This window comes from Acomys russatus, chromosome 23 (genome assembly GCF_903995435.1).
Source record: "Acomys russatus chromosome 23, mAcoRus1.1, whole genome shotgun sequence".
In the NCBI taxonomy this organism is placed as follows: domain Eukaryota; kingdom Metazoa; phylum Chordata; class Mammalia; order Rodentia; family Muridae; genus Acomys; species Acomys russatus.
In genome coordinates this window covers 53,296,761-53,318,043 of record NC_067159.1, presented here as the reverse complement: position 1 = coordinate 53,318,043, position 21,283 = coordinate 53,296,761, and the positions used below count along the sequence as shown (strand labels likewise).

At 42.4% G+C, this 21,283-nt stretch overlaps 1 protein-coding gene across 1 annotated transcript in view; it reads left to right on the top strand.

The window, feature by feature from the left end:
• The first annotated feature begins 728 nt into the window (after positions 1 to 728).
• Positions 729 to 21,283, top strand: part of LOC127206460 (adenylate kinase isoenzyme 5-like) — a 76,026-nt gene continuing 55,471 nt past the window's right edge. Inside the window, exons 1-3 of the mRNA XM_051165736.1 lie at positions 729 to 771; positions 2,469 to 2,550; positions 2,647 to 2,747. Coding sequence (XP_051021693.1) covers positions 729 to 771; positions 2,469 to 2,550; positions 2,647 to 2,747 — 226 coding nt within the window. The remainder of the gene's footprint in view (positions 772 to 2,468; positions 2,551 to 2,646; positions 2,748 to 21,283) is intronic.

The following is a 21,283-nucleotide window of genomic DNA, read 5'->3' as shown; positions in this document are numbered from 1 at the left end:
AACGGAGCGCTGAGGTACAGAGACACCTCAACAGAGCACTGAGGTATGGAGACACCTCAACAAAGCACTGAGGTACAGAGACACCTCAACAGAGCACTGAGGTACGGAGACACCTCAACAGAGCACTGAGGTACAGGAGACACCTCAACAGAGCACTGAGGTACAGAGACACCTCAACAGAGTACTGAGGTACGGAGACACCTCAACAGAGCACTGAGGTACGGAGAGGAGACACCTAACAACGAGCACTGAGTACAGAAGAACCTCAATAGAGCACTGAGGTACAGCGGACACCTAAACAGAGTACTGAGGTACGGAGGACACCTCAACAGATGTCACTGAGTTACAGAGACACCTCAACAGAGCCGGAGGTATGGAGACACCTCACACACTAGTACAGAGACACCTCAACAGAGCACTGAGGTACGGTACAGAAGACACCTCAACAGAGCACTGAGGTACAGAGACATCTCAACGGAGCGCTGAGGTACAGAGGCAGAAGGGAGTGTTAGAGCAGTCACTGTCTACACACACCCCAGGTGAAGGGATAAAGGCTCACAATTTCAGAGGAGCAGAGACCCTCAAGAAAGAAAAGATAGTAACTAAAACTAATGCTTCTCTGATTGGTGCAAAAATTGGGTAGGAGAGGAAAAGGGAGAGTTGAGGCAGGCTGGTGGAACACACAACAGGTTTTATCACAAAATTCCAAAAGGAATCAAGGAGCAACTATGCCTCCCACCTCAGAGTGGTGGCAGTGGATAAAGGCTTCAGGTACTGTCAAACTTTCTTCCAGTCTTCTCTTCAGACTCCTGGATCCTCTACTTGGTCAAAGCATTCCTTGATTTCATGGGTAGCAGGCTATAAAAAGAAATAGTCAAACAGGGCCAGACAGATGGCTCATGGATTAAAAACACTTTCTATTCTTGCAAAAAAACCCAAGCTTGATTCCCAATACCCATACTGGGCAGTCCACAACTACCTGTAACTCTGGCTCTAGGGGATACGATGCATTCTTTAACTGTCCTTGGGCACTGCACACAAGTGGTACACACACAGACAAGAGGCACACACAAACATTAAAAAGAGAAGCAATCAATGCTCATATTTTAGATTTTGCTGTAGATTCCTGAGCAGTTGGTTTTGAGTTTTAAAACGTTGAGCTTTAAATGAATCAACACTTGAGTTTCCTTCCCCAAACTACCAGAGACTCTGGTGCCCTATGAGATTCTGAAGATGAGTCAGGGCCTTAAGAAAGACTTTGCATCTAAGAGCTGGTCTCTCAGAGTGTCAGACTATCATGTAAACTGCAGTGAACTCTAAGAGAGATTTCTGTCTATCCTACTCTGGAGCTCTGGAAATGAAGCACAAGTAAGTGGCCCCACAGAAGTGTCTTGTGCCTCTCTGAGAGGAAGATGTAGAGCAGAGTTCAGTAGCAAAGTCTTGTTACTTAAAAAAAGAAGATAAAGGACAATGGCCAGCCGCTCCTCCGACTTGCTTTAGAGATTACACAAAGGTCTCCTCATCCTTCAAAGACCATCTCTGGAGGTGCTAGTGTCCACCTCCAAACCAAATGCCATGTGGATGTGGTGGATCTGAACACAAACATGTGCCACCACCTCAAAGAATCACAGCACTGAACCCTCAGCTTGTCCAAAGCCACCACATCAAGTGTGACTCCTCCACATTCACATGGCATTCTGTCCTGGGGAGAGGGGAGCAGGAGAGCACACACACTGAACTCAGAGTTTCTCCTCATTTTCCTGCCTTTATCTCAAGCAAAAAGACAGAGCTTTCTACCAAAGGTTAGCTGGAGATACAATTAATTCTAGGTGGGAAAAGGATTGTCAGTTTTCACATATGAGGTTTTAGATTTTGTTAAGGGAAAGTTTTCAGACAGAGTCTCATATAACTTAGGCTAGCCTCAAATTCATTATGTGTCTAAGGATGACCTTGAACTTCTCATCCTCCTGTTTCCATTTCTCAAGTGCTGGGGTCACAGGTGTGTGCCACTGAGTGGGTTCTGGGGGATGGGGTGCAGGGCTTGCTTTCATGTATGCTAGGAGAGTGCTGTGCAAACTGTGTGCAGCTCCAGCCCTACTGAGGCTCCTGCCCCTCTCCCTGCCTCTGAGTTTTGGTTCCTGAACAATCACAATATTTTTCCTTTGATATAAGCCAATAAAAGCACCAAAAGTCTTTAAAAATTAAAGATAAAATTGTGCCTAAATAACAAGTAATAGCCTCATAGGTTTATGCATGAGGTTATGGGTGCCAAAAGAAAAGAATAGATGCATTTTATTGCATATGTACTTTATCTTCATTATTGCCTTTTGGGTAATGGCTATGAAAGATAGTAAATATAATATACTCCACTTAAGTGAGCTAGATACCATTTATTTCTTTTCTAAGAATATAAAGGCAAAATCTTCCTGAAACAAGTCAATAAAATGATTTTGAAATTGCTTGGACAGGAGATCAGTTTTTACCCCAAAAACATAACATCAAGGATGAGAACTATTTTAAAAATCTATTACATTATTCCAGCCGAGGAAGGTAAGTGGAGTGGAGTGATGATTTAGTCTAATTATTTTTTAAAAAATCACCGTGAAGAACTCTAACTCCATTTGCCACTCTGACTTGATGCCATAGATGCGTTACTGAGCAAAACGAGAGTGATGTGGCACTCACGGCCAAGATCTATAGAGTTAACCGACGGAGAAGCGTCAGCTCTGGCTTCCTCAGAAAACCAGGTACTTGGAGGTGAGGATAGCAGAACTAGGTAAAATAACTAACTAAACAAATAAGATATCTTTGACCACCTTGCCCTTTCACTCAGCCGGATGGCTGAAGTTGACCAGCGCTGCATCACAAAATGTTTCAAGAACCTACACTCCCAGCCATCTAACTCATCCTTATTTCCTTTCCAGACCGGGGGCTGAAGGACAGGTTGCTAAGTAGTCCTGATTGGAGAGCATCCCTGTCCATCAAATGGGCCTCATCTCTGTGTTTGGTTATCCCCCCTTCATTACAGAAAACCTATCACACATGTGAGAATTAGTTCTGTCTGCTTCCTATAGCAGGTGAAGCATGTTCGCCTCGAGATGCGAAGGTATTTTACAGAAATCTGCTAATCCAGGTTCATGAAACTTGGAACCTGTCAGCCCACTGAAAGGGCTTTTGGAATAAGGTTGCCTTGCCCTGTGCTGGTTTGAATAAGAATGGCCCTCATAGGCTCATATACTTGGATGCTTGGTCATCAGGGAGTGGCACTACTTGAGAAGAATTAGGAGGTGTGGCCTTGGTGGTGGAAGTGCATCACTGAAGGTGGACTTTGAGGTTTCAAAAGCCTGTGCCAGCCCCAGCCCCTTTCATCCTGCTGCCTGCAGATCCGGGCGCAGAGCTCTCAGCTCCTTCTCCAGTACCATGTCTGCCTCACACCACCATGCACCCCACCATGATGATAATGGGCTACACCTCCAGCCCCAGTGGAATGTGTTTTTTTTAAATAGGAGTTGCCATGGACATGTTTCATCACAGAAGTAGTAACTGCAGCTAAGACACCTGTATGCAGCCAGAGGCAGGGGTGAGGAAGGAGGTTCTGCCTCCTAACCTGCAGGTTGAAACCCCTCTGGGAGGTCACTATCAGATAGCCTGCATATCAGATATGATATTACAATTCATAACAGTAACAAAATTACTGTTATGAAGTAGCAACCAATTTTATGGTTGGAGTCACCACAACATGAGGAACTGTATCAAGGGGTCACAGCATCAGGAAGATTGAGTACCACTGGTTTAGGCAATAGCCACCTGATTCTCTGCGATGTTCACTGGGACTCTTCAAAGTGGATTTTGTCTCTACTGTGCAGCCCATACTTAAGGTCAAACCATCCTCAGTAGATTCTTTTCGGGTGTAATAAACTCTCACCAAGGTGTCCTTGTATGAGAGTGGGACAAAGTGACAAAGACAACTTTCATTTTATTTACACAAAATAAGACTTATAAGTGGCTGAGAAGTCAGCTTAGCCACAGTGTTTGCCTTGCAAGCCTGCAGTCCTGGGTTCTGTCCTCAGAACCAAACCCAAAAATGTCATTAATTACAAATTAAGACAATCCATGCATCTGTATTTACCAATGACTACTTCCCAGAAGGAAATGTACCACACTTAGTAAGTCACCTCAGGCAGTAGGATAATGGAGGGAGAAAAGTTTAATTGTCCTTTTAACTTTTGCACATTTCAAGAATGTTAACTCTTGAATTACTGTTCTTACTTGTCAGTATTTCATTCAAAAACTTCAGAACAGGTAATGTGGATACATGCTTGCAGCTCAACCAAAACCTGACCAATATCCAGTGGAACGTCAGTTCCAAGTGCATCAACCATTAACGCTTCTTGGGCAAGCCCTATTGGAATGAATGGGAGATTGGAATGGAAAAATAAGAGATCTTAGGAGGAGGTTCAGTTCCTGGAGAGAGAGAGAGAGAGAGAGAGAGAGAGAGAGAGAGAGAGAGAGAGAGAGAGAGAGAGAGAGAGAGAAGCCCTTGGTGGGGGTTCCTAATGAACAATGGCATTAGTGACTTCTGCTCCCATGCTACCACGTGTGGGGCCATGATCTGAGTGTCTTTCTTCACTCCTCATTCATACTGACTGGGGATGGCTAACTTCTAAGCTACACTATATCATGTGCTGGCATCTTCTTTGGACCAGACCTAATTACAGCTAAAATGTCATTTGCTGTTCGGCGGAGGCAGTACACTCATCTTCCTAGTGCACCTTGCAGCCTGGCTGGGAGTGTCCACACCTGCACACAGCTGGATTTGCACTAGCAGATGTCCACAGAATGATACACACAGGCGTGGGAAAATCTGGCTCCTCCTCGGTGACTTACTCCTCCTATTAAATGCACAAGCAGAACCTTGTACGATTCCTCTCAGTGACACAGCGGTGTTTCTCTTCCCAGAATTCATGTCCTTACCTGAGCCTCTTGTTTTCTTTCCTTTGGGAAGTAAGCTGCTATTCATTCATACTTTTTGAAAATAGCTTAAGGAAGAAGCAATATTCATCTTTGAGTAAATGTTATGTCTTTGTTTCTGTCCTAGAGCAACCATTTAAGCCACTGTACAATATTAAAGATTCACCAAGCCATGGAACATATTTCACACATGCTAACTCACCACTCAGGCCTCTGGAGTGATGTAATTTCAGCCTGTTGTTCAGATGAGAAACAATAAGCATTGGGACTTGCAGGGAGTTTTTACCCTTTTAGCTACTAAATTATGCTATCTCTTTTCATCAAAGCATGAAAAATTTTTATATGAGTAAGAATGAAATAAATTTTAATATAGGTCATCATTGTGAGTGTCTTGAAGTAAGATTTTTGGCAGGGTAATTTTTATTACATATTGGTTACAAGCAATATGCACAGTGGTGCATGAATTGTCAAGAAATTTTTAATAAAAACCGATCTCACTATATTTATAATGGGCATTGTAAATATGGCACTCACTGAGCTGGGAACGAGCTGAGGAGCAGAAATGAAGGACAGAAAGGGAACCACGTTGCTACCTTTGCTGTTCCTGATGGGTCGTCTAATTCTCTGAGTTTTCTGCAAAGCTCTGGAGGCCAACAATGGAAGGTTCTGCCTATCCCTGGCCAGAACCCTGCTCAGGAGCACAGCCATAGAGATAAGACGATCACTTTATTGAAATATGATAAGCACCTCTGTTTCCACTTCACCATATAAGAACTCAGACAAATTCTCAGAAGGCCTTTCTGTTGGAAAAAGCAAACAAGCAAACAAAAATATTACCTGTACATAACTCTGGGTCGATGGTTCCAAAACTCCAGGCACTCAACAAAGTCATGAGCCATGAAGCTACCGTGTGCACATCAAAGAAAAGATAACGTCCTCCCATGTCCCAGAGCCCCGCACCTTGCTGCATCTCCATCGCACAGGCCACAGAAGCTGCCACAGCACACTTGACACTCTGAGGTAGCAGCTAGCCTGGGGACGTAAGTTCACCAGGAGAAGAGCAGTCATTATCTCCTCTACCTCACCCCCCTCCCCACCCAAGAGTAGTTTATCAGGAGTTTCAGTGTATTGAAATGCATGCTATTTTATTATGCTTCTTAATTTTTCTACTTTTATTATTAGGGGCTATTTTTATTTGGGACAGACCTGTATGTTGGTTATTAGGTATACTAATATTGGGACTGTTGGCTTGAGTAGGAACTCTAAGATGTCCTTTTACTTTCCTTTTCAGATGCTTACAGTTAGACTTCGGTAACCCAATGTCATTGGAAGCCTTCCACAACCTTCAGAAATCCTGAGAACTAAATGCTCTAGCTTCTGGCTCTTCTGGTGTGAGCTCGTCCTGACTCCATCCCTTTGTGGCCACTGATGTCCCTGCCTTTGAGCTCAGAGTTCAAGCCTACCATAGTTTCTGTGAAAATAAAGCAAAGTGGACAAGCACTAAATTTACTGATTCCTTAGACAGATCTCAGGGGAGCAATTTTGAAACACACAGTGCAATCCAGTGTCAGCGGCTGGAGCCAGGCAGGGGCCAGAGGCTAAAACAGGGCAGCAAGGGCAGGCAGGGGAGGCAGGGGAGGCAGGGGAGGCAGGGGAGGCAGGGGAGGCAGGGGAGGCAGGGAGGCAGGGGAGGCAGGGGAGGCAGAGGAGGCAGGGGAGGCAGAGGAGGCAGAGGAGGCAGGGCAGGCATGGGAGGCATGGGAGGCAGGGGAGGCACGGGAGGCAGAGGAGGCAGGGGAGGCACGAGAAGAAGGGTGAGAAAATGAGAAACTGACATTAGAAATTCTTGGTCTTTTTCCAAATGTGACATAAAAATATCCTCACTGAATAACAAGCATGACATATAGAGATAAGACTTCAATTGGCTCAAAAGCTATTTTTTTTTGTTTTGTTTTGTTTTGGGCCAGAAAAACTAAAAAGCATTCCCGAAATGACACAGACTATGACCTCATTAGTAACGCTGACAACTTTGAGTTAGCAGCAAGCTGTGAAGAAATAACATTTATTGGTCTAGATGACTGTGTGTTTTCTAATGAGAGAGAGAAAAACCAAGGTGTGAATCTGGGTAGGTGGGGGCGTGAGGGTCTGAGAGGGGTAGGGAGGAGAATGTGTAATTAGAATGTAGCGTATGAAAAAGATCAATTTTCAACTCAAAAATGTATCTTAAGGAAATTCCTAAACTCAACTACAAATACCTTGGCAGACAGCATTTCAGAAAACAAACTACAGAGAGGCTGGAGAGACGGCTCAGAAGCTAAGACCCCTTGCTGCTTTTGCAGAGGGCAGGAGCTCAGTTCTGGCGGTTCGTGAAGGGCACCTCACAACCTGCTGTCTGTAACTCGCACTTCAAGGGATCTCACGTCCCCTTCTGCTCTCTGCAGGCACCCCAATAAACATGACACACACTCATACATACACACAATGAAAAATAAAATCTTTAAAAACAATCTTTCGGGTTTGTATGCCAAGCAAATCCAACCAAGTTTTGTAATTGATTATCTTGCCAATTGTCTTAGTCAAGACTTTGAATATTTTCCAGGAATTAAGTCCTATCAAATTAAGCACTTATTGTTTTTCCTTGGGATGATAAATTACCTTTCAAAAATATCTTTCCAGACAAGTAGATTAGAACTGCTAATCCTTTATATTTAATATTAATAATCGCAGATGTGAAATAAATATTAGAAGAAGCAAACTCCTCTGTGGCAGAGGGTTTGACCTGGACTTTGTGTCCAACTCTGTTTCATTTCAACTTGTCATATGGATTGTACAATGACAATATTCTTTTGGCAAGGTCGGGGAGCCATTTCTTGCTGGTAGAGCCTCAAGGTGATACAAGAGGTCACATATCAAAAGGCAGGGAGTCAGGGAGGGTACATACATGCACATGTGTGTCTGAGCCCTTTAATCCCTCTTCCCACAAAACCACTCAGGGTCCATCACAAGTGTTTGATCCCAATGACTGCCTCTAACCCTACTCATGTCCCATAGGCTCCAAGTCCTAACACCACAGCTGAGTTTCTACCCACACAGGGATATTAAAAAGCAGTGCTGTGAGGTTTACAGGGAAAACCACAGTTTAACCACAACAATAGAGAGTGTTCACAAGGATGGGGGGCACAGGGCATGATCAGAAGCTTGGCCTCATAGTACCAAACTGAAAGGCTAGCATACTTTAAAGTAGAATTATCAAGCAAGTATTGTACACAAAAGTTTACTTGAGTCAAGGTATATGCTAAGAGCCTGCGTTTGGAAAAACTGAGAGTATACACATGGTTGTATAAAGCCAGGAGGCTGGATAAGGTCACAAAGCAAAAATGAACAGTTACCTTGCTTAATTATCATTATAATTATCACTAGAGGAGGAACCAAGAAAGGTAGCAAAAATGCTCGTCAGCGAGATTAAAGAAAAACTGGACAAGGTTTCTCTGTGTAGCCCTGGTTGCCCTGGAACTCTCTGTGTATGTAGATTGTGCTGGCCTTAAACTCAGATGTCCTCCTGCCTCTGCCTCCCAAGTGCTGGGATTAAAGGCATGCGCCAATGCCATGCAGCTGATACAGGACTTTAAGAGTCATATGTCGATGTGAACCAGAAATTGGTGTTGAAGTCCATTTTATTTTACTACCTCATCTTCTTTTAAGGATTCATAAATTCTTCATCCCAAAGACAATGTGAGACACAGACTACCAGTAAGAAGTATTTGCCACATATTAGTGAGTGATGAAGCTCTGACAGAGGGTTTGAACTTACAGATGTCTCGGGAGAGCCGGAGTGTGACCAGTTCAGTGGGACATGGAACTAAGACTCACTGCAGCCACAGGGAACAGAAAACCCGGGTCACGGCAGCCATGGGGAACAGAAAAACCAAGTCACTGCAGCCACGGGGAACAGGAAACCCGGGCCACTGCAGCCACGGGGAACAGAAAACCCGGGCAATCCTGAAATCGAACTAACAGTGCATGGTTAATCATGGTGATATGGACTACAGAAAATTAAAGTCCCACAATGTTCGTCTCAAACAATAAGCTATCCAAATTAATAATAACAACATATTTTCCATGGAAACATATGTCAGAACTGCGGTGGAAGCCTTCCTATGATAAAGCTTATTTTATAAATTAGAAACACCCGGAGATTAAAATTGATATGTTACTGTCACTTTTAGTGACATTAGCACATGGTATCTTTTTTTCCTCATTAAGAAAATCCCATTATGGCTTCTCTTGGCACATCCAAATGCCAGCATCACTACTCTTGTGCTTTGGGTACCATGCTAAATAAAACAAGAGCCGCTTGAAATAAGCAGAACAACACTGTGACAGTCACCTGGAAACTGAGAAGACCACTGAGTGATTAGTGGGTGACAAAGGAAACACACGCCATTCCCTGCCTGGGTAAAGCAGAGAAATGCATGGTGTTGGCACGTTGCTCAGAACGATGTGCAACTTAAAACCTGTGGACTGCCTGTTTCTGGAGTTTTCTGTGTAATGTGTTGAGATTATGTTTGACTTCGTGTAACTGAACCTTCGGAAAGCAAAACTATGAGTGGATAAGAGAAGATGCTTAGAAAAAGCGCATCTGGATGTGCTACATCATCCCAAAGGCTGTGGTCCAGTATGTACACCACATGTCATCTTATCTGGAAAGCTGAAGGAGCGTTCTTATGGATTTTAAAGTGTATATTAATAAACACTCTTTGGTATGGGGAAATACTATGAATTGGAAAAACCAGCACCCTTTGGTACTTATTTATAAAACTAGTAAAATGTGCCATTTTAGGAATATTTTCTTATATATGACTATATGTTTTCTGTATACTTTTTCAATTTAACATCTCTTTAAAGGGAATTAAAGTAACTTTTTGATGTTTCACTACAAAATACTTCTACTATTTTGAGCTAAAGAGGAGCTAGAATCCAAAAGTAAGTTAGTTGACTACCACTGGGGATTAAGTAAAAATTCCACTCTTTACTTTTATTGTTTTTTAAAAGATTTACTTATTTATTATTTACATAGTGTTATGCCTGCATGTACACCTGTAATTCAGAAGAGGGCATTAAATCATATTATAGATGGTTGTGAGTTACCCTGTGGTTGCTGGGAATTGAACTCAAAACCTCTGGAAGAGCAGACCGTGCTCTTAACCTCTGAGCCATCTCTCCAGTCCTACTTTTATTGTTTAAAAGACAAAAAACTAAAATTTGTCTCACACCTACTTCTTGCTTCTTTTCCTGTGATTTGGTGAGAAAGTTTGTTGTTATTTTTACTTGTTTGTTTGTTTTACTTCAAAACATTAATGTCAGCAAATAGAATTTTAATTCCATGCAGTTTTTGGTAAACACAGGCTTTCCACAATATATAGTAGGAGAATTGGGCACAACTAAGATGTTTGTAATGCATTCCCCCCAAAAAGCGGACTTTTACCCCTACCACAATGTGGCCACAGCATATTGTAGTCGTGCTAATGATACCCACCAGTGGTTTGCATTGTTCGTGCCAAGATTGCTGATGAAGGGTATGAAGTTGTCATCCAACAACTTGTTCAACCCCATAATGGCATATTTAGAAGTCAGAAATCCAGATCTGAAAACCTAGGAACACAAAGGAAATGAGCCTCTATTCACAGGTAAGTAGGAACAGAAATAACCCAGTCCATATGTCCTAAACTTCAGCATCACACCATCATTTAAAACATTATCTGAGGTCTCTACTCCTTTAAAGTATTGTGCTGTATTGTCCCTGAACCCTGGCCAAGACTCCATGTGGCTGAGTATGGGCTCATGAAAACTTGGACAATAGTAAAAGGTTTTGGAACACACAATAACAACAGCACATTTGTTGGAAATCAAATGCATAGTGAATCTGGGGTGCTGCTGGCAGCACTTGTCCAGGTTGCAGCCAATGATTTCAACACTGTCTTGGTTCTGAATACACCGTGTGTGTATGTGTGTGTGTGTGTGTGTGTGTGTGTGTGTACTGACACATCACAAATGCCAGCACATGATAGGCCACAGGGTTTGTACTGTGTGTGCAAAGTCTTCAGCCATCAGAGCAGCACAACCCATTTATTGTGGAAATGACAGCATTGCCCCTTAGCCACTCTTTAGCATCTAAGTGCCAAATTAATGTGCTTTTGATATTATTGTCTCAAAATGTCTGATTTTAAAAATTGGCATTTGGATTGCTGACTTGAGTGACATTAAAAAACAACTAATTTTGGCTTGGGATTAGGACAGAAGCTCTGGAGCTTCTAAGTAACCCTCTACACGTTCCTGCTGTTCTGTGCTATGTATCTGTGAACAGCAGAATTCTCAGCATTGAAGATTATAAATCAAAATATCAACCAACTCAGAAAAACATTATAGATGATCTATGTCCTCTAGTATCAAATATTCATCCAAGACGACATTATTTATATAAAATAATAAAGCTCTCATCTCATTAGTATGTAAATTTGCTTTCATATTTAACGAATTATAAAAGAAAATATATTTACCACAGAATTTTTAAAGATATTTTAAAAATTTACTCATTTTTTGTGTACATTTCTGTCTGCCTGAATGCATGTCTGTGTTAGAGTGTGGGGACCCCTAGAACTGAACTTGCAGACAGTTGTGAGCTGCCGTGTGAGTGCTGGGAACTGAATGCTGCTCCTCTGCAAGAACATCCAGTGCTCTTATCTGCTGGGCCATCGCTCCACCCTCCAGGATGGTTTTAAAATAATTTTCTGTATGATATGTTATCGGTAAATGTTTGATTTGTGAACTCATTTTATATATCTATATACCTGGAGTTGTGTAAAAACTTCTTGAACAAAATGGAAAGTGTTTAATAAGCTCTGTTTTAGAGCTTTGTCTTGCAGATTTGTCTTGCTTCTCTCTTCCTCAATAGTCTTCATGTGCTGCAGGTAGTGTATCCTTAGGCAATGCACTGGGAGGGTCTGAGCCCCTCAGCCATCCTTTGCTCCCTCTGGCCTTGCCTTGGCTGCTTCATCTAGCATTTGGGATCTGCCACTAAGGCAACTCTGTACTGGAGACCAGTGGAATGGCCAAGGTTGGGTATTTTCTATGACTCGGTTTCATCTCAGGTAGAGGAAAGGAACAAACGTTTCTTGTCCTACTGGCCCAGGTTGCCCAATTGTCTCCATCACTCTTGGGAGTAGCTGTTCTTCCCTTCACAAATACTTCCCTCTGGGCCACGTCAGAGTTGTCATTCTTATATTGTCATTACCAGTGCCCTCACTTCTGATCTATTGTCTCAGAATGGGGTGAGTCGGGCATCCCTCTGATAAAGTAACTACTCAAGTCTTAAACCTCCTAGTCACACCTGGTAGTCCCTTGTGGGACTGGGTGTACCCGATTGGAGGACCCTGATCAGTGTTATGCTGTAAACATTGGATGTGAGTCCTTTTACCTCCTTGCTGCAGCAATCCCTGGCAAGTTGTGCTGCCTGGGCTCCCATCTCACTGACTCTACAAAACAAATGCAACAGGGATGGTAAATTTGCAAGAAGTCAAGCATCTAAATTCAGAAACAATACAAAGACACAAACAGAGTGTGTTTACTTCACCACATGGGGCAGGAAAGCACAAGTGTGTGTTGGATTAAAAGGGCGAAGGGGAGGCTTGCTCAGGGAGCTGGTAAATATATGTTCATTTTATTTCACTTTTCTGTCAACATTAACGGAGACGTGGAGACTTCTTCACCCTTAAAGAAATGTTCAACATCCTTAGTCATCAGGGAAATATAAGTCAAATGACCCTGAGATTCCATCCTACATCTATCAGGATGGCTAAGATAAAAAAACAAAAACAAAAACAACAACAACAACAAAAATTCAAGCGCAGGCTGGCCAGGACGTAGAGCAAGATGAACACTCCTCCGTTGCTGATGGGAGTTAAAACTTGTACAACCACTTTGGAAATCAATCTGGTGCTTTCTCAGAAATCTGGGAATAGTTCTCCCTCAAGACTCAGCTATATCACAAAAATTCACAAATATAATCCATCATATAAACAGACTAAAAGAAAAAAACCCAGACGATCATCTCTTATGATGCCAAAAAAGCCTTTGACAAAATCCAACACCACTTTATGTTAAAAATCTTGGAGATATCAGGTATACAAGGTGCATACCCAAACACTTCCCGGGGCCTGCCGGCAGACTCAAACAGTACCTAGATGTGGGGTACGGGGATTGAGAGATAGAATAGATATACAAAAATACAGAAAAGATATAGCAAAGGAGATAAGACAAGAGATAAATATAAGTATTCAGGAGGGCTAATAGTGAATAGTGTAGTCCCAAGTTTATTTTTCTCAGACATTTGATACAATATACATATGTGTGAACCAGAAGATTCCTGGAACAGAAACAAATGCGAATGATTACTTTAGTTATCTATATGCTTACACGTCTATCAACCTGAGGTCAAAGAAATACATCAAGCTCCACATCCTCACCTGGAATTAATAATAAACCTTCTTTTCTAAGATGTTAGCCAAGAGAAGTATCTTGTCAAGTCTTCAAGGTTGTGTGAGAGTCTACGAGCCAATGTCCTAAGTCCTCTGGCCTGCTTCTGTTAAGCACTCCAGAAAATAGCTCCCAACAAAACTCAATAAAGGCAACATATAGCAAGCCAATAGCCAACATCAAATTAAATGGATAGAAACTTAAACCAGTCCAATTAAAATCAGGGGCAAGTCAAGCCTGCTCACTCTCTTTGTAGCTATTCAATATAGTACTTGAAGTCCTAGTTACAGCAGTAAGACAACAAAGGAAATCAAGGGGTTACATTTTGGAAAGGAAGAAGTCAAACTATCACTATTTGCAGATAAAATACATGACTGACCCCCAAAATTTTACCAGAGAACTCCTATAACTGATAAACACCTGCAGCAAAGTGGCTGGAAACAAAATTAATTTCAAAAAAATCAGTAGTCCTCCTTTATATAAGTGTTGAACTGGATGAGAAAAAAATTAGGGAAACAACACCCTTCATAATAGCCACAAATAATATAATGTGTCTTGGTGTAACTTGAACCATGCAAGCGAAAGTCCTGTACAACAAGAACTTCAAGTCTCTGGAGAAAGAAGTGGGAGAAGATATCAGAAGATGGAAAGATCTCCCATGCTCATGGATTAAGTGGCCATCTTACCAAAAGCAATCTACAGATGTAATGCAATCCCCATCAAAACACCTACACAGTTCTTTATAGACCTTAAAAGGTCAATTATCACCTTCATATAGAAAAATAAAAAACCCAGAATACCCAAAACAACCCTGTACAATAAAAGATCTTCTGGGGGTATCATCATCCCTGGTCTCAAGCTGTACCACAGAGCAATAATAATGAAAACCTCATGGTATTGGCATAAACACAGACATGTTGATCAATGGAACCAAATCAAAGATCCCAAAATAAATCCACAAGCCAAGAAACCAAAACCATACAATGGGAAAAAGCATCTTCAACAAAGGGCGCTGTCCAGCTGGATGTGTCTACATGTAGAAGAATGCAAATAGATCCACATTTATCACCCCAAACAAAACTCAAGTCCAAAAGGACCAAAGACCTCAATATAAAACATTATACACTAAATTTAACAGAAGAGACAGTGGAGAATAACCTTGAATGCATTGGTTCAGGAGACAACTTCCTGCCCAGGACACCAATGGCTCAGGCACTGAGATAAAAAAATTAATAAACAGGACCTCATAAAACTGAAAAGCTTCTAAAAGGCAAAAGACACCATCATATGACAAAACAGTAGCCTACATAATGGGAAAAGATCTTCACCAATCCTACATCCAACCAAGGGCTGATAACCAAAATATATAAAGCACCTAAGAAGGTAAACACCAAAAAAACCAAATAACCCAATTAAAAATGGAGTATAGAGATAAAAAAAAATTCTCAACAGAGGAATCTCTAGTGGCTAAGAAGCACTTAAAGAAATGTTCAATGTCCTTTGTCACCAGAGAAATGCAAATCAAAACAAGACTGAGATTCCATCTTACACCCATCAGAATGGCCAAGATCAAAAACTCAAGTGGCAGCAAATGCTGGCAAGAATGTGGAGCAAGGGGAACACTCCTCCTTTGCTGGTGGGAGTGCAAACCTGTACAACCACTCTGGAAATCAACCCAGTGGTTTCTTAGACAATTGGGAATAGCTCTTCCTCAAGACCCAGCCACACCACTTCTGGGTATACACCCCAAAGTTGCTCCACCATACAACAAGGGCACTTGCTCCAACTATGTACATAGCAACTTTAATCATAATAGCCATAAACTGAAACCTCCCTGCATGTTCCTCAACTGAAGAATGGATAAAGAAAATGTGGCTCATTTGTACAGTGGAATACTACTCAGCTATTAAAAGCAAAGACATCACCCAATTTGCAGGCAAATGGATGGAACTAGATGTTACCATCCTGAGTGGGGTAACCCAGACCCAGAAAGACACACACGGTATGTATTCACTTGTAAGTGGATATCAGCCATAAAGTATAGGATAAACAAAATATAATCCATAGACCCAAGGATAAACAAAATATAATCCATAGACCCAAAGAAGCTAAGTAACAAGGAGGGTCCAATGGAGGACGCTTGAATTTCACTCAAAGGGGAAATAGAATAGTCACAGGAAGTGGGTGAAAGAGGGAACTGGATGGAAGGGGAATGAGGGTGGGTTTTAGGTATGAGGAGAGTGGAAGTGGGAGCTGAGAGGGCCAGGAGATGAAGGAAATGGATGGGGGTGGTATACCTGAGACAAGCTGGAGACCTGTGAAAGAGCAGGCTCCTGGGAGGCTATGGGAACTGCTCTAGCTGAGACTCAGCAGTGGGCGACAGGGAAACTGAAGAGGGCACCGCCTAGCCAGGCAGGACTTCCAGTGGAGAGAGGGCAACACCAACCTACCCATAAAACCTTCAACCCAAATTTTACCCTGCCTACAGGATGTAAAGGGATAAAGATGGAGCAGAGATTGAGGGAATGGCCAACCAATGACGGGCCCAACCTGAGACCCACCCCATGGGAGAGAGCCACCCCCTGACACTGTTAATGATGCTCTGCTATGCTTGCAGAGAGGAACCCACCCAGCGGTGGATTGAAACAGATGTTGAGACCCACAGACAAACATTAGGCAGAGCTTGGGGAGTCTTGTGGATAGAAAGACTCAGAGGGGATAAGAACTCCATAAGAAGACCAACAGAGTCAACTAACTGAAGACGATGTGGTCTTACAGAGAATGAAGCACCAACCAAGGAGCATACGTGGACTGGACCTAGGTCCCTACTGTTGTAGAAAATATTAATGCTATTAAAGTAATTAATATTAAGGCTATTAATATTAAAAGCCTACAATTTTGTGATGGTTATTATTAATCTGATACTATATCAGTAAAAGACACAGACTTTTTAAACGTCTTATTTCGCTTGGGGCTGGGCAGATATTAATCCCCTAAAATACCTTGTTATCTCCCAGCCCCACATCGTACGCCATGTGGATTAATCATTTCTATCTGGGCTACTTCCCATGCAAAATAATATAAACACTTGCACGTGCTTTCCATCTGGGCTGCTTCTCTCCAGCCACGCCTATCCTCAGAGTAAACTCTTCCCAGCCACGTGGTTCTTCTTTACAATAACTCATGGAGGTTTCTTCCTCCTGTCTCCTGCTCTTATCCCTTCCCATGATCCTTCATCCTCCAAGCCTTTGAACCTTGCCCCACTCTCCACCCCCCAACATCCGCCTACCTCACTTCTGCCCTGCCCAGGTGTAGGCATTTTAGTAGTCAAACGGATAGTTTGGCAGCAAGGTTACACTGCAACATTTGGGTATGTTATAATCTACTCATAAAACAGTAAGAGTCTGGGGGAGTAGGCAAGCAATTAACATCTGAACACAAAGCACCCTACGCATATGTACCACACGGGCAGCTTAGTCTTCATGTGAGTCCCCTAGCAAGTGGAGGTGAGCTGTCTCTGACATGGACTCTGTTGGTTGCCTGTTTTTCAATCACTTTTCCCTAGCTGGGTTGCCTTATCTGACCTCAATGGAATAGGGTGTGCTTAGTTCTGGTGTGACATGACGTGCAGGGGCTTGTATGACTTGTATGGGAGGTGTCCCTTTTCCTGAGGAAAAGGAAAGGCAGGAGGGGAAAGAGAGTGATAGTGTGGGGCCAGGAAGGGGGAAGGGAAGGGTCTGCAGTCAGGATGTAAAGAGAATAAATAAATAAATAAATAAATATTTTTAGTTAAAAAAGACCACTTTCTGCAAAAGAAGGTATAATTGGTAGCATTGGAAAAATGTAAAACTAGAAATAGCTGTCCACTGCCTTCGTCTCTGCACCTTCTAGGTAGACCCTGCCTGTTGTTGACCATGGATGTGAAAATGATAAGGGGTCAGCATCCAGTCAAACCTAACACTCAGAGAATGTGGACATTTTCAGAGGTCAGAAAACCACTGAACTTGCACAAATACAAACATGGAGCCATATTGTTTGGTAATGAATAATTTAATTCCTTGTGCATTCTCAGACTCCTCAGAAGCAAACCTTACAATGGAACCAAACGGTTGACTCAGAAAGTATTGCTTGTTTATGAATATTTAACATTTCCATTGCTTGAGTGGTCTAATGGCATATGAAGCAAACGACATTGCCAGGGAAACCCATTCTTTCTTCAATAATTAAAACATTTTGCAGCCCCGAAGATGCACTTCTATTCTAGTGCTCAGTTCTTTCGAGAGATGGTTTAAAGAGGAGCACCAAGCAAAGCCGTGCCTACCAAGAGCAGGGATGACAAGTGCAGATCAAAAATGGCCACCTTCAAATTATTCATGAGATCTCAAGGCATGAAGCTTTCACGACTAGTAAATTGATAATGTTTCTAATTGGCTTTAAAAACACACTCAGCTTCCTGAGTGAGAAGAGAGTAAGTACGAGGACTAGAATACCTACTGTGTGACTTGGGGCTATGCCATATCCTGGCCACTCTAGCATCCCCTCTCTGTGATTTCCAACTGTCAGGAAGTGGACAGTCTCTTCCACAGGCTAGCATGGTGTCTCCCTAACACATAGGGCCAGACAGCCCTCTGAAACTGTGACACACGTTGACTCTTTTCTTCATGAAGTTGTTCCTTTTGGACCTTTTGTCACAGTGACATGAAAGCTAACTAAGACAGCCAACCATCTCGTCTTTATACTCCATGAGTTTCTTTTCGTTTCGGTGTTAAAATTATGCCACCATGGTTTCTCCAAGTTCAAAATGCAAACTGTTGCCACAGTTCAAGTTCTCAATGCACGGATTTTAATTACTCTCATTCTAGAACCCAATGCATCATGTCTTATAAAAAGCAATATTTTTATGACTTGGAATGAAATGCTGGGGGCTTTGTGGAAGATAGTTATTTCATGCTGAAGGGAACATTAGGGGGAAGAATGTGCTTATCAAGGTTGTCGATGCAGGAAGAATATAGCTGTGTATGGTAGAGAATGTGATACAGGCAGGAAGGATCGCCTCAGCAGAGACACGGAGGCATCAGGTCCCTGTGTCCATGGTAACAGATTACCTAATCTGAGTTTATCATGTGGAGGAGGGAAGAGGGGATGTTAGAATCAGGATCTTATCAATGTTAAGAATTAGAAATTCACCCAGGTGCCACGATGCACACCTGTACTCGGGGAGACAGAGGCAAGTGGATCTCTTTGAGTTCCAGCCAGCGAAGGCTACACAGAGAAATCCTGTCTCAAAAAACACAAACAAAAACAAACCAAAGAAATGGGAATTCAGGAAGCAATGAACTATAATTTGGAGGTGAGGAATTGTATTAAATTTCAACTGTGCAGCCAAGGTGTGGTGGTGCACGCCTTTGATCCCAGCACTGGAGAGATAGAGACAGGTGATCTGTGTGAGTCTGAGGCCAGCCTGGTCTACATACTGAATTCCAGGATAGCCAGAACTACATAGTGAGACCCTGTCTTGGTAAATCCAAGAAATTAAAACAAAAACAGAAATAAGAAAACCCCAGCTCTGCATGTATCAGCTCACTCCCTCCCAGGAGCTCAGTGGGTCAGGGGTTACCATGAATTTTCGTCTTATATTTTGTTGGTTTGAGTTTTTAAGGCAAGGTTTCATGTACCCAAACTCACTAAGTAATCAAGGGTGAGTGTGAACTTCTACTCCTCATCCCTGTACTGCTCAGGTCCTGTAGTTGCAGGAGAAATTCGTGGTTTAGTTAATAACTTGTGGACACAGATAGCTGAGTAAGGAAGAGGCAGGCAAGGTGGCTGGGCAGCTCCATAGTTCGGCTCCTTGTATTCCACTATGTTGCCCTGTGGTGTATGGATGTCTTGGCCAAGGACTCTTTTCTACTGTGGAGATGGCGGACATTTTGCCACATGAGTGTGACTTTACTTCCTCAAAGCATTTCACATGCTTGACATACAGCCGATGGTCAATAAGCGTTAGGTGAATGCAAGAATGGAGTAGCCAGTCCATCGTCCCGGGAGACAGGAACATGAGACAGGGGCAGATGAAGGTATTCAGTCAAGCCATAAGCAGAAGTGTCAGTGGTGTGGTCACCAGACAGATGGGTGGCAAGGTGTTCGGAATAAGTTTAAAGAGGATTTACTGAATACTTGAAGTCTAGTGTGAGCACTGGGTGATGTCATCGCCCACTCTCATTGAGGGACAGTGATCAAGATGTAGGTGATTATCAAGAAGCCACCAGGGCCACATTAGGGAACATTTTCTCTTGAAAGTGTTTCTTCAGGGTAGCAGAGATATAGAAACACGTCATCCTCTGGTGGTAATTCCATCACTAGGACATTCAGCATTTTGTCAGTATGAAATTTTCACAAATAATCATGTCAATTTCCAAAAGGTGTAGAAGTTGTAGAAGAGCAATACAATTTAAAATATCCTTAAAAGGGCACACTTCATCCTGTGCTGAGTCTCCCAGGCTCAGACTACAGGGGATCTCTGTTCGTCTATTTGAAACTTACATTTGAAAACAGATTAGTTGATATCAGACTTTCTTTGGTTCTAAATGATGGAAGTATAGTGATGGGTAGGTGTCTTTGGAAAGCATACACACGGTTTTAAACCACCCTTTTCTGCCTTGTGGATTATATTCTGTAAAACCATTGACCAGAGACAACTGGAAGGGAAGACTGTCAAACACCTAGCACCTAGCACCTAGAACTAGTTATCAGGGATTATAAACACATTTCGTGTGTCTGAATGATTTAAAATTGCATCTCATTTGCTACCTGGTGGCATAAGAGAGCATGGCAAAGGCAACTCACATACCCCAGCCTCAACTCCAGTCTGCAAAAAAGAAACTTTTATTGTGACATGATGAATTAGTTGGCCTAGCTGCCCTAGTGCTGACGATATTTGACAATTATAACTCTAGAAGTATGACATTGTGTTACTTAATCCCAGTACTCAGAAGACAGAGGCAGGGTGATCTCTGTGACTTAAAGGCTAGCTGGGTCTACATAGCAAGTTTCATAATATCCAGGGCTACATAGTGAGACTCTGTTTCAAAATAACAATGACAAAAATAATCATAAAAATAATGGATCAAGTAAAATTTTAATATTCAGTGCACATTAAGCAATGGGCCTATAGACACACATAAGATAGAGTTAACATTTGAAATGCCTGAAGTTGCTTTGGAGTATGCATTATGTATAAGCACAGTGACAAGCTGCGTAGGGGCACAGCCACGGGAACACGTGATGATCAAAAACGTTCGTAGGTAAGGTTCAAGGCAAGAGGAGAGAGGGCTGAAAACTCAGCCCACTAGGTGTCACTGGCTTTTATGGACACTTTCTGTAAATGGGCTTCAATGGTTCATGAATATTTCACTGAGTACAAAGAAAAGGATTGAGTTATAGCTGAGAGAACCAACTTGAGGCTCAGAAACACACAAAGAAAGTCAGGGCACACAGCTGGCATGTGACCAGTACGGTGGAAGATCTATCTAAAGAGGAAGCTAGAGTGCAATTGTGGGGTGCCTAGAGCTCTATGCTGTGAACTCGGCAGTATGTTCTCTATGCAGACCCAATCGGTAGGTCTTGATACAGTAATGGAATGTTCTACACCTTTGCAGTGTGGTAGCTACTAGGCATCTGTGGCTATTGAGCACTTGCAGCGTGGCTCATTGAATAAAGAAATTAAAATTCCGATAGGATTTAAATTTAACTACATCTAACTAAATTGACCCTGTTAAGTTTA